General features: G+C 41.0%; 1 protein-coding gene across 1 annotated transcript in view; it reads left to right on the forward strand.

The window, feature by feature from the left end:
* Positions 1–22,183, forward strand: part of banp (BTG3 associated nuclear protein) — a 33,783-nt gene that overhangs the window by 2,332 nt on the left and 9,268 nt on the right. Inside the window, exons 2-11 of the mRNA XM_070907254.1 lie at positions 79–157; positions 517–626; positions 750–949; positions 1,272–1,361; positions 1,611–1,783; positions 3,017–3,256; positions 5,108–5,266; positions 7,690–7,811; positions 9,580–9,651; positions 11,894–11,938. Coding sequence (XP_070763355.1) covers positions 88–157; positions 517–626; positions 750–949; positions 1,272–1,361; positions 1,611–1,783; positions 3,017–3,256; positions 5,108–5,266; positions 7,690–7,811; positions 9,580–9,651; positions 11,894–11,938 — 1,281 coding nt within the window. The 5' untranslated portion in view covers positions 79–87. The remainder of the gene's footprint in view (positions 1–78; positions 158–516; positions 627–749; positions 950–1,271; positions 1,362–1,610; positions 1,784–3,016; positions 3,257–5,107; positions 5,267–7,689; positions 7,812–9,579; positions 9,652–11,893; positions 11,939–22,183) is intronic.

Below are 22,183 nucleotides of genomic sequence, written 5' to 3' on the forward strand. Positions count from 1 at the left end.
TCTTATAGTAGCATGTCAGTAAAGAAATATTCTGCTGTCTTTTTAAGTTAACCAACTATTTCTATTGTCTTATTTCAGTTGTGAACAATGTCTGAACAAGAGTTGGATGAAATTGTGCAAATAACAGTGGAGGACTTCAACCAGGATGACCGTACAGGTAAGATTCCTATGAAACAATATGAGAGTGTGTTATTGTTCTATGTGCTCTAATCAGTGTATAGGGAATTGCTGGATATTGACATTCTCTGCTCTTTCGCCTAGCTGGTTGACTCCATATTAGGCATGTGCAGCACTATCAAACATGGAAATATAATCAGTTTTGTTAATTTTCAGTAAAGTGCACTGTGGAACTGTATTATTTAAAATCTGTGTAATAAATACTGTATGTGGTGTTGGGACTCGGTATCAGCAGATACTCAGATACTATTGCCTTGGCTTGGATCCCATAGTGAAATATAACAAGAAGGCTGTCATGTTTTGTTTTGAGGGTGTGTCTCTATATTTGATCCATGCCAGATATGCTGGACAATCATGAAGATGATGACGAAAGGCCTCAGAAGAAAAAGAGGAAATTAAGCAGCAGCCATGAGAATCACAACAATAACCAAGACATATCTTTTATTAAGGTACCAGCTCTGTATAATCGACACTGTCCAAAGCTCATATATTTTTATGTGCACAGGATTTATTCATTTTTTCAAAACTGGGGATATATTACACATACTACATCTTACTATTTGTGTTTCCAGAACCTCTTGGTCTCATTCACCGCATCAATCAGCCAAAGACTGGAGGGAATTGAATCGAAGTTGCAGGCTCTGGATGCTACATGCAAAGCCCTTGGACGCAAACTGGACAGCATGGTGCCCTGTGCAAAGAGTCCTATCCAGGTTCCTATGGTTGCAGGGTCTCCTCAGGGGGCCACTCAAACTTGGAACAAAGTGCGATGGTAAGGTACAAGTGAAATTTGCACCAACCTGACATCGTCTCCATTCAGGCTTAGAGTGCAGTCAAATTGAGATTAATGAAAATTCTCAGGCCGAAGTAGGTGCAGTCTTTTATAATACAGAGATGTTGTTCTTTCAGTAATTTTACAAAGCTGTATTGAGATCACAGGAGCTAGCAGAACCACATTACTTGAACTTATTTGACTGTGCAAAGCATGCATACATGTGCCAGTTAACCAATGTTACATTTCACTGTGATTGTACCTTTTATATGATTACATGTGACAAATAAACTTGATTGATTCTTTTGAACTCGTCCTTCAGTGTTGTTCCTCAAACAAATGTGATAGTGAGCAGTGAACACCCGAAGGGCACTACCCCAGAAGACACCCCTCTGGAGAACCTGCTCAGCAAGTGAGTGACTCACATTCACACAATATGCCTAGTATGAACTGGAGGAATGTGCAAATCCTACCCAACACAGAGCCTCATAAACAATATTGGGTTCCTTATTGGAAAACAGTAATCACATGTCCCTTCCACCAGTTTTCAGTCCTGGCAATAGAGGACTGTACAGAATCTGAATTCCTCATACAATTTGACCACTGCCATGATCTGTATGTATGTTAGACCTGCTGATTGCAAATTTACATTTCCTTTTAGCACGGTGACCAGGAGGCGGCAGAACACAATCCTGGTAAAGGTACCGGGCCCGGAGGAGAGTCAGGAAGAACAAGACAGCGGCTCAGAGGCCAGTGACTCTGTTTCTAATGGTGGCCAGTCCAGCAACGCGCAAAATGGCCAAAATGTCACACTCATCACACTCAATTCAGAAGGTATGACTTATGACTTCACACTGCTGATATAGACACAGAAACACACATATGTATGTTCTTGCTCTTGTTCCCTTGTAGTCTGTTAGTGGATAGAAATACAAAAAAAACATATTGGCTATATTGACACTGATTTAAAATCTTGTTTCTCACTTGCATATATTGGTATTCTTTGCATGTACTTGAAGCCAATCACTGTTGCAAATCTTGAATAATGCCACCACAGGTTGAACAGCAAGAAAAATTGCAAAACAGTGGTGTGAATGAATACAGTGTGCAGCAAGGTCATCTGTGTCCACTGCGCAATGCAGAAGGCAGTTGTAATGGATTACTAGGGTAGTAATCACTCACGCACCAAAGGCAGTGAGTGTGAGAGTGAGCAATTTGGGGTTCACCGGCTCAGGAGGGACTGGGAATTGAACTGCCAACCCTGTGATTAGTGGATGACCCGTTGCTTTTGATTGTTGTGTTAAGATTGGACTTAACGTGGCCAACAGGACTCTTTCAGATGGTCTCCATATTGAATGGAAAGCAAACTGTGCTGATGCGTCATGTTCCATGTCCCTGTGGTTCTGTCTCATAATGTAATGATAAATACTCTGATCGGTCATTCATGTTTTAGGTAGTTTTGGTTGGTGGTTCTGGCTGAGGCTGAGAGAGAATAGTTCACTTCTAATTGTGCAAACCTAAATGAAGTCCACATTGTTATATTTACTGTGATTGTTGCTTTGGTTATTTTCAGTGGACTTGGGAAGTTCTTGGTTATCTTCAAAGGCAAACTATTATTTATTTTCAGCTGTGGGTTACCATGATAAAACCGTGTTAGTCAGCATTAGCTAGATGGTACCATGTGGTATTCAGAGCCATGTGTCTCATGCTTTGTTTGTGTATTTGTTTGTGTGGTGGATTTAACAGCTAACATACGCTGTGAGCAAACAGCCAAACCACATATTCTGCTTTTTAATATATTTAATAATGACACAGTTTTGCCCACAATTCACGTACTTCTCCATCACTGCCACATGGGTGTGCTATTGTATTACATGAAGTATCTCAGTTGTTCGGTACCAGCTTAGTATTTGTCAACCTGTAAATCAATACAAGTAAATCTTATAGTATAGATATATTTTTCTTTTCTTCAGTGAAGGAATGTGAGGTAGAATTTACATACTGCCCCAGATCTCTGTATTGTTAATAGGTTTTCTGTGTTTGAGTAACTGTTCCTGTTTCTGCCAGATGATTACCCAACGGGCACCTGGTTGGGAGATGAGAACAACCCAGAGATGCGAGTTCGTTGCCCAGTGTCTCCAGCTGACATGCTCCACATCACCACGAACTGCCGCACAGCAGAGAAAATGGCACTGACGCTGCTGGACTACCTGTTCCATCGGGAGATCCAGGCCATGTCAAACCTCTCCGGCCAGGGCAAACATGGCAAGAAGCAGCTGGACCCGCTCATGATTTATGGCATTCGCTGTGAGTCCTCCTGCATTGACATCATAACCGTCTAGTTTTGAGAGGTGTATCAATTTCATGCCACCTGCTTCACTTTGTGGTAGGTTTTTGACAAAGTGGTGGTAGACCCGGTGGTAAACGTTATATGACAAGCCCGCTTATAAAAAGAAGTGTCTTTTTATGTCCCAGCTGCTGGCACTGACAGACCCCATCAGGCCTTGGAAGTGAATCCAGAAAAGATTTATCCTTATAAGTATGCGTAGGAGTAGACATTTTGTTGTCCTGACCCTGCAGTATATCTTGTCAAGTGTTTCTGAGCTGTTTGCCAGTTTGTGATAACTTCATTGGCAAAATGACCTACTTGTAACTGCCAAGGCGGTGTCTAGTAACCACTGTTTATCTCATGATCATTACATGATTTCTGCATAGTTGAAATTATTCTAATAAATTTCACTCAGCAGGGGTTTAAGTCCTTGCCCCTGTACAGCAATAAATGAACTTTCTGAGACCTTCCCACATTTCATCCCAGTTCCATTACAAAGCGGCACCAAATTGAACACAGAAATAGACTGCAGTCTGTATTCACAAGGCGGGTTACAACAACATGCATTCATCATTGCACACACGCATAAATGTGCAACACATTTTATAACATACCAGACTCTAAATGACAAGCACATGTCTGGTAGAGAGATCCTAATGGAGTCACCCTCGATTCAGTGAACTCTTTGATTCGTGATTAAGCAGAGTCAGGGTTATGATGGTAGACAGACGGATATTTATGAAAGTCCTGTGGCTATATACTATATTTATATGGTTCATATGTTGCAGTGTAAAGAGAGGCTCTGTGAGCGGTAGCCTTTCCTTCGGAGTACACGTTATGCCCCCTGCAGGAGGTTTTAGTAAATATCCCCCATGGCATACATAAGTGTTTTGTGTACTTGGTTACCTGTATTTCCTCTCAGCAGTGTGGGTGTGTGTAGTTACATGCAGATTTGCCCTGACATAGAGGTATGCAGAGGTTGGAGCAGGGCCAGGTGACTTTTGAGTGACTCATTCTGCCTGCCTTAAAAAAAAACGAAAAAAAAAGTAAAAGGAATGAAGAAGCAACTGCCCTGCTTGCCTGTACAGGACCCATCAGGTGTGAAAGGGCTGCCATACGCTGCCATAGATACCCCTCCGTCTCATTTTATAGCCTCAGGCTGTAGCTGCGTTGTTAATTTATGTAGAAATCAGCTGTCAAGCGGCTCACCCCTGTTTAACAGTTCATAACACTGAGGTAGATGGCCAAGCTCTGCATCCAGTCTCACCTGCACATAGCTCCACTGAGGGAGGGGTGAGGGACAGTCACAGGCATGTGTTAACATTGCTTGTCAAAGGGTGTCGAGTAGAAGTAGTAAAGAATCAGGTCAGCTCAGGTCAGTTTTTCCATCCTGCAAGAATTATTGCAAAGACTGTATGTAGGCTATATGACTATATGCTGACATCGTTAAAAGTTTTGGATTAGATGTACCAACAAGCCAAGACACAACCTTCAAATAGTAAAAAGAAAATTCATCCATAAAGTGTGCAGCTGGCATTGTGATATTCTTGCTAGTGAATTATTCTGGCTATTATCCTACTACAATATTGCTGCTGATGTTACCTTCAAGTTTAGGTGAGGGCATGTGAGAATATTTAAAGTATAGAGTACTTGCTTGTTTCCTCCACTGTGTCCTGCAGCACTAAAACAGACAAGAAGAGGCAAATTAGAGGAGGGAGCATTTCCGAGGCAAAAAGACAGATCAATTTGGAGATGTGATGCACCCATTCATGACCAAGCAACTATTTGTACAGCATGTGAAGACATTTGACCTCTCCTTGTCCCCACAGGCCACTTATTCCACAAATTTGGCATCACTGAGTCAGACTGGTACCGCATCAAGCAAAGCATTGACTCAAAGTGTCGTACCGCCTGGAGACGGAAGCAACGCGGCCAGAGTCTGGCTGTCAAGAGCTTCTCCAAACGCACGCCTCGCAGTACAGCCGGAGGTAAAGTACAGATTATTATCAGGGGGCTGTAAAGCATGTATTTGTGTGTGCTGCTAAAGTGTTGCAGAGAAGAAGGCATGTACTGCTGTACCCAGATCTGTATAACTTTCTGTGTATCACAACCATGGCACATGCTATCTAGAATGTGGTCTTGTTTGTGTGTGTGCATAGTCTGTGTGTAGATACATTGCTGTGAACACAATAACTCTTTATGTATTTACGCCCTAAGTACCCCTGAACAGGAAGGGCGGGAGTTTGCTGGATTAATGTGCCTATATGTTATGTGACAGCCCGATAGAAGGAGAGACACAGCAACAGTGCCAGATAGAGAAAAAGAGCGTTGAATCCCTTCAGAAAATCATGTATAGTTCTCAAATATAAGACGATCCCCCTTTTTCAAAGGTACTTTCCAGAACATTTACATTTGGTCCAGGGCGATTTTTACTGTATATCATTCTTTATCCAAACATATCTGAAAAAAACTTAACAGGGAACAGCCGGAATAAGTCAGGAATTATGGCAGATCACAACATATGACAAAGAATCATGCACTCAAGTGAATGCCAACAAATTAAACACTAGATCACCTTTTAAAAATCACATTCAAGTCAACATTTTGAGCTTGTGACTCTGTATTTGAGAAATCAAAGTACTTTGGAATCTTTTGAAACCTTTCTTGTGAAATGCTTTTGGAGTGAGCACTTAAACATTATCTCTGAGAAAACTAATACCTACCTGGCTCCACTCTCATGAGTCTTTATCAGCTGATAACGTTGCTACCTTTCTGCAGTTGTTTTCTAAACTAACAAAATGCCCAGTTGTGAGAATCAACTACAAACCCCCCAAAAATCCCATTGGTTTTAAGTTTGTATTGGTTTCAGTGGAGGGGCATGTTACATTAGTTGGAAATTTATCGTCTAGCCAAAGCTTTCTTATGGTTGTGACCGAAGTTCACTATGGATAGCTACCAATTAATAGTTATTTCTTTAAAATGTTACTGTTAAGTTCACCAAGAGGCTCTCCATTAGCATTGGACTGGTGCAAATAGATCAGTGAAGTACCAAGTTGCATAATTTACATGTGCCTTTCTCTCTCTGAAGACAAATTATTTAAAGTTCCCTTTTTCTCTTTCACCTCCTGTTCTATTACTTTTATGCAGGAAAATTACTGTATGAAAATAGTCAACAAACACAGTCACGCACAGTAAACTGAGACAGATCTTAATTAAAAAGCCATATGAAAGCTATTTTAAGACCTGAGCCCAAATGCAGATACAGGGTGTATTGCTGCAGATGGTTGTAATCTGCACACAATGCCTGCTGTCCTTCCCTCCCTGTGAGCCATCACCTCTCACCTCTAACCAAGGAAAAGTAAGACTTTAGGGGAAACCCAAATATCCTGTGAGCACACATGAGGGGTGGATTGTCAGGCCCTGCTTTTTCAGGCCACACACACCCCAGAGTGTACAACACAAATACTACTTCAGATGGTCCATGCATAAACATGCAAAAACAATCATTCCTTCCTTAATCAGATTACACGTTAATGGACAGGAAAGAGGCAATTCTTCTGCTTTTAAATCATTTTTATCAGTGAACCAGCAAGTAGAGCTCAGACAAGCCACCTGGCTCTTGCTTCCTCGTCTGGCAAACAAATGTAGTGAGTATTATTTACATAATACAGTACATAGCAGTAATAATGAAAGATGGCAGACAGCCTTACTTTTCAAAGTAACATAACACAAAACAGAGCTTTTGAGGTGTATGTGATACGTGCTGTATGTTTTATGTCATTTAAAGCTACATTCCCTGATTCTTTTTTTCATGCTCAAAAAAGTAGTCAGACGGCCTTCCTCAGCACTGCCGCATGACCTAAAATCCTTTCAGCCCTCACTTCTCCCAAATGGTCTTTTATTGCTGCACATTTTGACGTCTTACAAAAGAAGGTGTGATGTTGTTTATTGGCCTGTGGTGTAGACTCCACTGTCACTGACCGCTCTGCCGTCTTTGATTGCTGATATGGTTGGTTTGGAGCTGCGTTGGGTCCAGGCAGGGGTTTCAGACTGCTGGTGTGATAGCCGGGGTTTAGACTGAGGCCTGGAGTTTGTGTTTGGCTGCTAGACCATGAGTGTGTTTGGATGGTTAGCTGGAGAGTCCTTGTTGTGTATTTAGGCGTTTGATAAAGTATAAACACGCCATCATCCAGCAGATGGTCTGGGAATTAGCCAGGTTTTTTACAAGAGGTCGCTAAGGCCCCTTGCATGATCATGAGTAGGTGTGTGTTGGTTTATGTGTCTGTGTCTTGGAGACCTCATTTTTTATTTCTCATGCTGTAATCTTTTGCACTGTATTCCTGACCTAATTCTGTACACACGAGCTGTGTACACACACACCAATGACCATGCTGCTTGTCCTCCTAACCAGAGGGTGGCCTCGCAGACGAAACAGCCCACATTGAGACCACCACCCAGCAGACTTTGCACTACACACTGGCCAATCAACAGGTCCAGTTCCACCGTATTGGCGAGGATGGACAAGTTCAGGTGGTGAGTATCTGACATTTCATCCCTCAATCTTCCTCTGAATCCATATGCAAACATTTTTATTTAAAGACACACATTAAGCACACATCAAAGTATTCTCTGACAGTAAGAGGAGTCTTTATCCTCCTTTCTCACAATATTTAGCAGATGTGTATCTTTTCCTAATGTTTTTCTTCTTGCTGCTGTCATATGAAGGTCCCATAAGGCAGGGTTTGTAGTGCAGGGAGACAGATCACGCCACCCACCACAGTGACACATACAGAATTCTGCAGAATTATAGTGCAGCTTATGTCAATGAAGGAGTTTCCCATGCTAAAGTATTGGATGACCTTGAACAGCTGCTATGGCTAAAGGTCACAGTCAGGCCCACTACAGTGTTATGTGTGGGCTGACAAAGAGGAAGTGACTAGAGCTCTTGTATCTTGTCCTCTCTTTGCCCTGAAATCACCCAAAATACCTAATTTTAAGGAACAAGTGAGGAAGCGGTCACTTTTTAAACTCTATGGCTTGTTGGAGGTCTTAAAGATATCAGAGTTTTGAAGTTGTACTGTGTCTGTGGAATTGGATTAAATGAATAAATTGCCATGTATTAGTTCAAGGTTTATCATTTAGGTTGACACTTAATTGAGTGAGTTCAGCTTTGGACAGTTTCAGCCCAGTCTTTTTTACTTGTTGTGTATTCACATGTTCAAATGTTTATATTCATTTGTCATGAGGAAATTCAATTAGATTTTCTCTTCTGCCAACTACAAAATGTGATTGTAATTATAACGTGATCATACTAAGTGAATATTAGAGAAGTAATTTGCATTCTGCTGGGAGGCTCCACCTCCACTCATTGCACCACTGTATGTAGTGATAGCGCTACAAAGCTACCTCATAATTTACAGTGTTACAGAGTATTTCTGCTGTTAATAGGTTGCTACATGACGCATGGGTTTTGGAGGTACTGATGATAGATGACTCGCCTGAGAAAGTAAGGAACAGGCATAAAAGATAGAGGGCGGACAGGAAGAGAAGTTTAGGAGAAGGTGGAAGAGTGGGAGAGAATGATTGTGAGGAGCTCACTGTGCAGTTATTACCCTCCCAACGCTCTGCAGAATATTAAAGTGTGCAGCTGAATCTGAAATTTATGAGTGCTGTTAATAGAGTGGAGGAAATCAAGTAAACTTTCTGGCTGTGATTCAGTGCTGCAACCATTGTCTGATAATTACTGAAGAAAATGTTTATTGTGTTGTTGCCAGATTACGCGTACCACATTAGGGCTGCTTAGTTAATTATTTTCAATCACATTCTGTGCATTGCAGCTAAAATGAAGCTTAAAGGACAGGTTCACAATTTTCTCAAGTCTGTCTTAAAACAATTGTCCTGTGCCCATATAACCATCGAAACAGGTTTGGCTTGCTGTAATCATTTCTCCAGTTCTTACTGGCCTTGAAGAGATGTTCTAAGGGCCACAGTCCTCCTTGCGTTCAAAAGTTTATCTGAAGTTAATGTGAGGCTTCATCAGTGTGAGTTAGACAAATCAAGTGGATGTCAGGAAAGTACAGGACGTTTTGTACTAAACAGACTTAGTTTTAAGCAATACCTGTTTCAATCTTCATGTAGGTGCCAGACTATTGTATTAAGGCAGACTTGAAATGTATAAATTTGTATGATAATTAGATAGGATCAAAGGAAAACATGCCGTTGCAAATAACCGATTTGTTTATCACATTTGTGTAATTGTTCCAGCGTCATCCGTCTCTCATCCTTCATCTGTGTCTCTCAGATTCCACAGGGTCAGTTGCACATTGCACAGGTGCCACAAGGAGAGGAGGTGCAGATCACACAGGACAGTGAGGCAAGTGTGTGTGTGTGTGTGTGTGTGTGTGTGTGTGTGTGTGTTTGTGTATTTGTGCGATTGAGAGAGAGAAAAGAGAAACAACCAGACACTCCTTTTCTTGAGTCATTCTTCCTGGTATATTAAATTTCTTAGCAAACAGAATTTCAGGAGAAGTTCTCTCCAAACAGAATATAACTGTTACAGTGAACTCATGTTGGAGAAAGAACTGGTTTGCTGGGAAGAAAAATAATGTGTGGGAATGTCAGTATGTTGTGTTGGAAGTCTGGTTTGTAATTTGGTCGACTTCTGGCCAGCTAATGGCTTGCATTATTTGACTGGCTATTTGAAATAAGCAAAAGCGCCCTTGATCGCCCTCGGACATAATGCAATTTCTACACGAATTTACAGAAGACTTGTTTTTATTTACCTAGTTAATGGTGGAATTGATGGATTTGAATTATTTGAATCATTCTTTAAGCTTTTTTGATTTAGTTTGAGAACAGTAATCAACCATTGCATACAGAGGGATGCTCGTAGATATATAATTTTGCATGACAATACATCTGTTAAATACACAACAATTGTGCAGAAGAGTCAAGTTTCTTATAAATATTTAGGTCAATAACAAGAACTGCTGTCCAAGCTACATTATCCTTTGACGAGGCTCTCTGTCACGTTGAAAGCTGGCCGAGTGTTTCTTCAGAAAATTAGGGCTGATCCTCTTTCAGCTGTGTGGAAGAAGAATTATTTGAATTTGTAGCTACACCCATTTCCCAATGATTGATCAAATTTGTGATTGCACAACTCACGTTTTGGAGACCGTAACCTAGTCTTCTTCTAAAAGAAAGAAAAGGAAAAGCCATTGTTTGGTAAGAATCATTCATGTGTCTGTTTGCCCGTGCAAATAGCCATCCCAGTGAAGCATAATGCACCCGAGTAATACCTGACAAGACTGAACTCATTAATAAAGTTTAGCAAAAGCAGATGTTCTGTTTAGAGCATCTTAATGTTTATATATCTGCCTGCTTATGCATGGGGTTATGACTTTTGTTTCCACATAATGCCCCAGATGTCAGAGTGCCTGTCTGGTGTGGGACATGCGCTCTGCATGCACACAGTGTTGGCCTGCCAGTTGAAATCAAAATCTAACTCCAAACCACACCGACTGCTGAAGAGGAATTTCCACATCAGCATCATTGTTAGTGATTTTTTCGAGAATGTGGGAGAGAGATTTATTTCGAGGCGCCAGTCTTTGTACACACACACACACACACACTCACATGTAATCACATACTGTATATGATACATGCCACACATGCATGACAGCTTGACATTTATGCAAAAGCAATCGACACCTTGACCAAGTGTTTTTCTCATTTCCTATTCGGTTGTGCTAAAGGACGCTCAGAGGAAGAAATGCACGATTGAGTGAGAGAGAGTGAATTGCAGGCAGAGAAGCTCTAAAGCCTTTCCTGTTCTTTGTGGCTGAGCCCAGATTTTTTTTCTCCCCTCTCCTTCCTATTCCATGATATTGTTTGTTTTTTGGAGTTCAAAGCTTAGCAACAAAATCCCACTTCTCCCAACTGCCACTCATGGAATATGTTTTCATTAGGAACGGGCCCCTTTCATCAAAGACATTGGTTTTAGCGTGCTTGAAAAGGAAATGAGCTGTTTGAGAGATTACACTGCTCGCTAGCCATATGGCAGCTCAGACAGCGCTTGATATATACATGAAATACAATTAGCAAGAGAAAACAGCTGAAACTTGGGGTGGGCTAAATATGGCTTATATGATGTCCTTTCTCATGTGGTCTTGTTAACATCACTGTGGGTGTTCAGAGACTTTATGATGGTCATTGCATCTTGATGAGACAACGATGGGCTTGTGCCTGTGTGACTGGGCATCTGTTTTTGTTTACAGGAGACTCAATGTAGCCAGAAATTACAGAGTAGTTGACGTATAGGACATTGCATCCACTTCTCACTCTTATGTCATTAAGTAGAAACACTCCTCTGTCAGACCCTGCACGCTCAGAATCCTGTAAAAATAGTTCTGACACTTTTTCCCTCAGATACTGACACTGTCATGCTGCACTTTGCATTTTGATCATGAGTGTTCAGTTTAGCAATATTTAATGGCTTGAATCGCCTTGTGGCAATGCATGTTTTACTAACCTGTAATCCACACAGTGTGTGTGTGTGTGTGTGTAAATAATTTGGAATCAGGCTTTTGGCATGACATGTCACTTCTCTATTTCAGGGAAATCTCCAGATCCACCAGGTACATGTTGGGCAGGATGGACAGGTAAGAACACATTCACAGTAAACTAAATAGGAGTTATAATACACTAATTCATCAATGCTGTAGATGATAAACCACATATTTGCATCACTTCTTAATTTTGTGCGTAAAGTATGAGTATGCTGGATATGTGCAAAAAAATGGCGGTGCATCAAACTTCCGTCAGCTTTATACATTAGTCATCATCAGACCTCTCACAAATGATTAATGTGCCTAATGGCCCCAAAGAGCTGTCTGAGCAGGCTCTTTGTTCTTCTGATTCTGCAAATATGAAGAGACGTGGACAGACTTCGCCCTGTCATCCCTACTGTCAGTGACATGAGGCTGGTTGTGTCTGTTTATGTGCTTAATTCAACAGCAGATGCACAAAATCACTGACTAGTCCAATTAGAATGAGGGCTATTATTTTACCCGAAATTGTGACATCTCTGACACAAAATGGCAGCCACTTATTAATGTTTCAGTACCAGGTTTGAATTATCTCACTAAACTGCAGTGATGACTGTGACTGTGTCTTTGCCTCTCTTCATGCATTACAGCCTTAAGTGGTGGTTCTGAATGTTTGTTTTCTATTCTATTTGCGCAGTGAGTGCACAACAGCTTTTTACCATTTTATCCGTGTTTGTTTTTCCATGTGACTGCACCCAGCAGATGCTGAATGTTTACGTTTTTGTCATTCAGGGTAGTGAACCTTGGTGACTTGTTAGGAATATTTTGCTGAATATTTTACAAGCTTGACCAATGCAGCATTCATGATGGCCACATTCACACCTATGGCCATCTTCCCAGAAAGAGACAGAGGATTAAATAAAATGCAATAGAAGCCAGAAGTGTAAACAGAACAACTCAAACAGTTTAAATACTTGTGTTGTGTGTGTAATATAACTTACTTTCATTAGAATAAGGTATTTAAAGGTTTCCTGTGGAGTTTTCTTGTAAAGAAACTCAACAAAATGCATTGTGTGTATCCTTGAGCTCTAACAGATGTGTTCAATGTATTTCCTTCCTCATAAAACATTTACAAAGCCTATTTTAGCATCGCTTATATCTATGTTTACTAACTAGCAGTCTTCTTCTTCCCTGCTTTTGCTGGTGCTTTGCTATATACGCACCTGCAACATGTGTGGCAAAAGATAAACAAAACACTCATAGAAGAACTACTACATAGCTCTAATATAGGTCTAAAACTCTACAGGGAACCTTTAACTGAAAATGTAGTCATTCCCACATTGAGTCACCGACCAACCTATATCATGATGATGGTATGTTCGGTAAAAGCTTATGTTGGTATTGCCCAGTCTTAACCATGTGCAGTAGTTCTAAAAGATGTCCAAGTTTTATAAAGTAAGAGGGTATACATTCAAAACAGAGGCACAGACAAGCATTATTATAATGTGTTGAGTTGGATGTGTACCAGTTGGCCAAAGCTAATTACTTTTAATCAGCCCCAACTTCCTGTATATCAAAACTTTGAAACCACAAGTTGCACTGCTTATAAGCATTAAAGCTGCAATTTCAGCAGAGTACAGCAAAGATGATGAAGTATCCAGTGATGCATTCATGAAGTTATTTCATAAATGTAATTTAAGGACCAGGTAACATGAACATACTAAATGAATGAAGTTAGTCTGCTCTTATGTTAGGTGGACAAGTGCATCTCAACAAACACAATAAACATCTCTCAATAGCACTGTGTGACACACACACGCACGCACAGTGTCCTCTCAGTGTCTCAATGTCTTTGTTCATCCCTCTCCCCTCCTCCATCTCTGTCTTGGATGTTTTGGACTGAGTGCCCTTCCTGTTTCTCGGTTCTTTCCTCTGAGATCCAAGCGAGTCACGATCAAAGCAGAGCCGGCCCGTGTGTGACCATTGCAGACCACATATGGACGCTTGAAGACCAACACATAATTTCACATTCATGATTTCATCATGTTTGTCTAGAAGCAAGGCTTTAGGAGAGGAAATTCTTTCTCACGCTGCCCGTCTGGTGGTTAAACTGTTTTGTGTTATATTGTTAGGACAGGTGTTATTGTGTAACAGCCAATAGAAGATATTTACATATTCACTATTGGGGTCATTACAGAAAATTACAAATTATATTAACTTTTTTTTTTTTTTTTAAAGGCAATGAATTCCACATGACCCTTAAGAAAAGTAGCTACACTATTCTTATATTACTTTTGCATTACACCTAAAACAATCGTGGTACTTTGTTTAATTGGGCCACTAAGTGTTTTAGGGTTAAGGGTGTGTTCAAACAGAGGTGTAAAAGTCTTCCTCATAGTATTATAAACCACTGTGCAGTGTTCATGGAACTATTACTCAAACCAGCCTTATTGGATCATATTTCATGGTCTCACCAGAACCTTAAACAACACGCCCCCACCAATGCAGCCCCTGGTGTTTGAAGACCCAGTAAGACCACATTACTTCTTACTTCCAAGGTTTGCTGTAAAAATAGTTAAAAATACAGCCTTACAGCCTTAAATTCAGACTTTCTGAGACGTATTTGCCACTTTGTTGGCTCAGTCATATGCACCCTGCTCATAATTCAGAGATTTCTGGCTTGAAGTGAAGGCAGAATAAGATTACAATAACTTTCTAAGGAATTGCTGGACCTCCAACGCACTTGATAACTAAGACAAACAGCCTTTCCATGTAATATGTCGAAATATGGGGTGAAGGAGTTACAAGCCACCGTCTGGAACCATGTACTTTCGCCTGCTCAGTTCTCCATTTTATTGTCTTTTTAATATCTCAATCGTCCAATTTGCTCATAGGTACAAGACACCATTGGCTATCAGTGCGCGCACATTTGTGATGTGTTAATGCATCTGCTTTATATGAGGTTCATATGCCTCCGCGCCGGCGATAACCGTAGCCAGAGGCCTTATGTTTTCAGTTGTCCGCCTGTCCCATTCTTGAGAACGCGTTATCTCAGGAACACCTGAAAGGAATTTCTTCGAATTTGGCACAAACGTCCACTTGGACTCAAGAATGAACTGATTAGAATTTGGTGGTCAAAGGTCAACGTAACTGTGACCTCACAAAACACGTTTTTAGCTGTAACTCAAGAATTGATGACCGTATTTCACAGTTGGTCAAGCAATGAATTGGTGACACTTTTGACTCCAGACTACGCAAAATGGCCTTGACAGACACGTTTTTGGCCACAACTCAAGAATTGATGTGGTTTCACACAGATGTTTAATGGGATGACTAATGTATTTAATGGGTTGTCCCAGAAAAACACTTTTTGGGCATTATTCAACACCGTTTCACAGTTGGTTAGGTGACACTTTTTACTCAAATGTCATTGTGACCTCAAAATAGATTTTTAGCCATAATTTAAGAATGAATTGGGCGATTTGTGATTTCACACACACGTTGACTGGGACGACACAATGAGGAGCACAGTACGGGCTTTCCTCCATCTCGTCCATTCAGCCTTTCTCTTCCTGCCTCATTCTGAATTTCAAGCGTCATCGGAATTACGTGACTGCAAACAGCGTATTGGAGCGCGCCAAGCTAATCGTGATCGAGTGAGTTTCACCTGCAGCTCAAAGAGAGGCTTTGCATCTACAAATGGAGAAAACAAAAGCACCACATTTTGTGTAACTATACTAGATAAGACTCCATCTTCACATAGTAATTCACTACATACATTATGTGAGTATGGACACATGGATGTAAACTGCAACTTGACTGGTAGGCAGAGGCATACAACCGCGGGCCATTAATTCTAGTTTTTTGTTGTTGTTTGTAATGTTTTATTGGCTGTTTGGGTCTGTGTGTGTTTTCAATTGATTGAGGTAGTCACCACACATCCTCGTGCTCCTTCTCTCTCACACACTCATAAACACACATGCATGCTCGTGTCCTCGATTGACCTGTTCGCTGAGCCTTACAGCAGCATTCCTTTCTGTCTCTCTCTAGGATCTTGGAACAAGTTTTGGTTTAGATTTTGCACCACAATACACATTTTCAGCAGTTATTCTTATCAGTTCAGTACGGGAACTATTTTTGCATATTTTTCCATCAGCTTTATCACATTTAGCTGTTCTCTAGGGTATGTGTTACGCCATATATAACATGCATTAACAAAAGCACTATTTAAACTGCAGTGTGGGATATGTTTAAGCATTAGTTCCTTGCAGATAGACACCAAAGTGTCACAGGATGCGAGAACAAAAAACTGCACAAAGGCCTCTATTCCCTTGGCAGTGTCTGGGAGCCTAGTCCAATAAAAAGCTCTTTTATTTTCCCTTTCTTTTTAGTTCATACTTTGATTTGGCCTGTAAAATGAAATGAGTGTAGTGCCAAAACAAACACACAGTGACTTATTCTTCGAACCTCATGTTGCAGGTCGAGCTTTTCACACACATGCAGTGGTACATGACAGTGCCAGCGTCTCCTCTTAAATCTGATGAATCCCAGAAAGAACGTGAAGACACTCAAGGGAAACGGGGCAACATGTAATAGTGATAGCACGTATTAAGAGATAAAGCTCTTTAACCAGATATGGTTGCATAAAAATGACATATTATGTCTTTATCATGATTGGTGTAGTGTACCTTGGACCAGAATTTGTTAGGAACCTCGGACAAAGACAATACAGATCGGACTTAATCCTGATGTGTGCTTTCTTTATTGTCTAATTTGTGTGTTTACAGAGAGGCCTACATCAAATAGGCTATGTATGATGTCACTGTTTTTGTAATCTGGCCGAATAGTGCTGAGGCTGTGTTAGTGTAACCTAGCATACGCAATTCATCACACAAGAGCTCGCTCTCTTTCTTTCTCTCCCCGGAGCGATTTTTAATCTCCTCCCCATCGCACTCTCTCTTCTTTTCATCTTCCCTGTGCCATGTAGCTGTGGTTACACCTCTTTTAAAGGCCACCTGCCGCATCCAGTCACTCCAGGTCACATTAACTGTCAGATGTTTATACTCTCAGGTCGCATTAAGATCCATTACATAAATAAAGAAAAGTTGTCTCGGGCTGTGACTTTTAACTGCTTCGGACAGATGTTTTTACACTCTGTTGCTCCATCAGGTTCTTTTTATTTAATGGGCATGTTTTCAATGGTTGTCTGCACCTTGCCTATTTTGTGTCTCCCATTGAGAATCATTATCAAAATCCATTGTCTGGCCACAGTCTGAATGTAAGAAGCATCACTCATTTACTGGACTAAATTTCAAATTGAGGTGTCAAACTGCATTGAGAATATGTGTCTAAATCTGGCCTTAGAAGCTTCATTATGGAAGCAGTTTAGTAATTCCCTCCGCTGATTTCTTTCCCTCTCCACTAGGGTACGGGTAATGGATCGTTTAATTACTTGTGTACATGCCAAATCAATCTTTTGTTTGTTTGTTTTGTTTTTCTTGTGAGTTCTCCCATGGAAGTTGTCATTATATTGTCAACAGACTATGCTATACTGTTCCTAGAACATATTGATATGCTAGTTTTCCTCAACAAGAAGGACTTTATATCAAGGAAAATAGAAAGTGGTACACGGGCAGGCTCCATACTGCCATGTGATGCACTTTTCTGTCATCAGAAGTGTGCTATTTTCTCATGAATCACATTTCTGACTTGAGAATATACTTCATTGTGTTTAATTGCAATATACTTTGGATTAAGATCGTATTACAATGGAAAATTAAAAAAGTGGGTGTTGATATGTATTGTCATGCATCTTCAATATGGTTAGAAACACATGGACAAGACTGCATTTCTAAAATAGACTTCTTCCCTGTGCAGTTATTAGATCTGGAAATCAATATTTTTACATTTATTTTTACATACATTTTTCAATCACTCGTTAAGGAAAAACTGAAAACAATTGCCTTTAGTCTTCAGCCTCTTAATTTGTGTGTCAATATTTGAGTAAATCATGCTATCCAGTAGGTTAACCAGTATTAAGCATGCTTTGCTTACTGTTGCATAATGCTCCAGAACAAACTTAAACAAGATTTTCCTCAGTAAAAGATAAGTGAGAGAATTTGGGGCTTGACCCCTGCTTCAGCTTTACTGACAAAAGAAATTGAGGTGTCTTTGTAGTTGAGGAGACAGACTGTGTTAAAATGTTGATAGGGCTGCAGACTGACCCCTCTCTCTGCCCTCTGTCCACCTATCTTACTCTCTATTGTCACTGGATATTTTTATTTAGCAACACTGTGTGCTACACACATCTCACTATTCATTTGTTTGTTTGTCTGACGGCTCATGCACACATCGTTTGGCTGCAGATGTTTGTGTATCCGCTTCCACGTCCGTCTATGCCAACTCAGCCCTGAACTGCAACTGTGCCAGCTGAAAGTCTGAACAAAACTGGATCCAAAGTTCTCTGCCGGCCTATAAAAATCCTCTCATGCAGACGAAAGAAAAGGCAGACTCATGAAACTATAAAATAACCAGTCTTTTACTGCAGTTCCTGTCTATCATAGCCTCTTATCTAGTGCCCTTCTCTCGCTGTGCTCTGATCTTACCCTGCACTGATGCAGACCAAATGGAGGATTGGAAGATGAAAGGAGCGACTGATGAGGAGGAGGGGAGAAAGAAAAAAAGATGGGGAGAGGAAAGCCAAAAAGGGAGACCGTCTGGAAGAGATGTTTTGTCCCGTTTGTGATTGAAAACTGAGACCAGTTGGGCTGTGAATCAGACAAAGACACACTGTTATAAATGCATGGTACCAGGTGCCACATAAAACTAAACAAATTGAAGGGGGGGGGGGGCGGGGGGGTTCTGCCCTCTGCTAGCTCAAATAGCTTAGGGAAATACAATATGCCCCTCTTTTCCCCTTACCCATCTTTACTGCCACTCTCCTTTGTAAATATGTGAAAGCAGAGAAAATAAGAAAATAATGCAAAAGCTAGCTCACAGTTTTTAGAGGACTCTCCCTGTCAGATGCCGTGTCAGTCTGAAAAATCCAGCACATCTCAAGAGACCGCTATAAAGCTTTACCAAATTTACTGATCCTGTCATTCACTTGCGTCATTCACCGATGATGGACCTGAATGCCGCCCATCAGGGGCTTTAGACGTGATTGTCAAGAGTCTGAACGCAGTCGCCCCACCCCACTTCCTCCCCCTAGTTGAACCTCTGCCATCCCTTCCTGTCAGCACATGTTGCGGTGCATCTGTTGGACCCTCCCAGGCGGCATAGTTGATGGTCAGTGTGGGAACTGGGTCACAGAACAGAGAGTCCAGCTCGGCATTGGTCCCTCCGTCTGTGCTGCCAGGACCTGTAAACACAGAACCAGTCCAGAACCAGGAAAAATACAGTACATATTGTGTTAGAGTGATGGTGAAGAGAGGGGAGAAGGATGTGTAGAGGAGCTGATTAAGGAGAGGATGAGAAAAAGAGGGTCAAAGGAGGAAAAGTGACAGAATGATGTGAGGTAATAAAGAAGAGATAAAGAGGAAACAGATGAATTAATGTGTTTTGACCTCAACTCCTCTGAACTCATGTTGTACTGCAAGTCTTTATATTCTCACAGTTGTGTGCGTTTGTGCCAGAGACAACAGCTCCTTCGATGCCTGCTGTCATTTAGCTTCGGTAAAGGTCTGGCGTTCTAGGACAGCATCTCTTGATTTGTCATTTCTACACATAAAGCAGATGCTTGAACAATCTTTAGGGTTAACATTGCAGAATCAGGGTGTGATTTGTGCTGGAATCAAACTGCTGGCTCGTGGCCTGAGTTACTCAGTTGTCCTTTCTCTCTGCTCAAGAATGTTGTTTCTAGTGGGTAAGGGGTTGTTGAGATTCCTGTGATTCACAACACGATGGGAGGGTAAAAATTAGATGAAAAGATACAAACAAGATGTTTTATGACCAATGTTTAGTGGGATGTACGTAAGCAGTCAAGGATTTAGAGGTCTAGTGGTGGATCATGTTTCAAAGGAGTAGTTGTCTGCTTTGTGTCCTTGTGGCATCACGACTTGGAGATAAAGAGACACAGATCGGGAATCCTTAGTTCTTTGTGTGTGTGTGTGTGTGTGTGTGTGTGTGTGTGTTTGTAACTCAGCATTTCTGAGCAATGCAGAGGAGGGTACCCTCAGTGGTGTTTTCTTTTGTCTTTGTGGGCAAAGCCCTGGGTCACTGGCTGTGTGAGTAAGAGGGACCAGATGTTTTAGATGCATTTCAGTGTGAGTCACCATCAGCAGCCCTGCCTCACCAGTCCCAGGCCTACAGTGCTCATCATCCATCAGTTTCAACTTCAACAGCATCCCGACAGCAATAGTTACTAGGTTAATTATAACCAGGTTAAGGTAATACTTCTGTCATGACAGCTTAATCAGGGTATTTGACACATATTAGTCATAATCAAAATAATTTGATTAACAGAGCTAGATTACTCATCGGTCTTTTGAATTGCTCTTGGCATGTCTACAGCATAGTCAGATTTTTTTGTCTGCACACCAAAAAAAGGGAGTGAAATGGATGCGAAATGTGTTTGAGAAAAAAGCAGCATGATTAGCAGTTGGGGAACAATAAAACTTGTTTTTCATGGGAATGATAGCAAAGCAGCTTACATAACTAACACTGGAACAGAAGGTTTAAAAAATATACAAATTCAGAAAGTTAAAAACACCAACAAAATGTTGCGTGATGGACAGTCCTCTCAATGGTTTGTTTTGTTGGCTGGCAAGTGTACAGGCAGCAGTAACAGTGATCTGATTGGATCTGATAGATGTGATGTCTCAATGAGTTCAAGACTCCAGTGTGCTACATGCTGACGTAAGATGACAGATGTCTTTCACGGCAGATCTGAGACCTGAAGTAGAACTGCTGGATTCTTGGCTGCTGAGTTTGTTCGAGTTCGAGACCCACTGAGTCCTCTACAAGAGAGATTCTTATGGAGGTTTTGGTGCACTTCCTAAAAGGTCGGTCTTAGGGTTATCTGGACATGTTTAGTCTTAAAATCTAGTTTCCAAAGCATTTTTATTTGTTTTGGATATTTAAAGGGGTGTGCCAGTAGTAAAAACAGAATAAGATGCATCACTTAAGTTGTGTCAGAAAAATGACTTTCATCAAAGTGCAATGCTAGATTAAATGACTTGTTAAGATGGGTATTTTGCAGTGTGTTATTTTGTTAGTTGAGTTTTACAACCTGTGTATATCATCTCCTCTGGCTCCATTGAATTATACAGAATAATTGGAAGCACGATAAAGTCATAATCTTAAATCATTAAATTTACCGACATTGTAAAAATGCCTTCATCAATAAGGCAGGCCAAGTTTGGATTTGTGCTAGGGAGCAGAAAACTTTCAGTGGAGTTTTCTTCCTTTTCGTTTTTTAAGGGGCCTGACTTTTAATTACGGCTGTTATTTTTGTCAACAGTCCCCTTTTGATTTGCTGGTTCTGGATCAGAATTCAAGTCAAGCTGGTTTTGCCATAAAACCTCTCTGAGCCCGGTCTGACTCTGACTCCCAGTCGGCTGGTGGGAGTTGCGGAGCTGCAAGGGAGGGTTTGATTGGATGCAGGTGTTGAGCTCTGGTGCAGAAGCAGTGTCAGGGTGTGGGTGGAGATGGGAAACAGTGGGCCAGGTTACAAGGTCAGGGATCCTGCAAGACATAAAGTATTGATACGTGAAGTATTTCAAAGAATAATGTGTAGACAGGAGATTGATATATCAGTCATGTATGGTAATATGACTTGTCAAAAGTCTGAACATGTAAAATCATAGAGAAACCAAGCATGATACTCTTCGGCTTCTATTTCAGCTTTTATTGTATTTGTATCACAAGCCCACCGTTTGTCCAATCATATTATGAGCTGAGGCCCAACTGAAATCAGAATAGTCAGACTCAGAGGTAAAATAAAAGGCATAAATAACTAAAAGTTAATGACTGCAGTGTGTTCATTCTACAGTAAACAAGCACTCAGAGCACCACTGTGTCTATGGGCATCTTTACAAGGCCAAGTCGCATCGCAGCCCTCCCCCCACTCCCTCCGCCCCACCTACCCACCCGGAGATAATGTTTCTACTTGGACATCTGTCCAGGGTTGGCAGTTGCAGATGTTGTTGACGGCTGTGAAGCTGAGAGGAAGTTCCAGCCACTCCAAAGTCCAAATGTTTCTTTTTTTCATTTCCCTGTTTTGTTTTGTTTTGTTTTTTTGTTTTTTTTGAGATCTGAAAGAAGAGGAGGTATTCCTTTGGGAATGATAGGAACCAGATTTGTGTGGCTGTCTTTACTTGGAGCTCAGACAAACCTGTCTTATGTGTATGGATTTTTGCT

This window comes from Enoplosus armatus, chromosome 6 (genome assembly GCF_043641665.1).
Source record: "Enoplosus armatus isolate fEnoArm2 chromosome 6, fEnoArm2.hap1, whole genome shotgun sequence".
Classification (NCBI taxonomy): Eukaryota; Metazoa; Chordata; class Actinopteri; order Centrarchiformes; family Enoplosidae; genus Enoplosus; species Enoplosus armatus.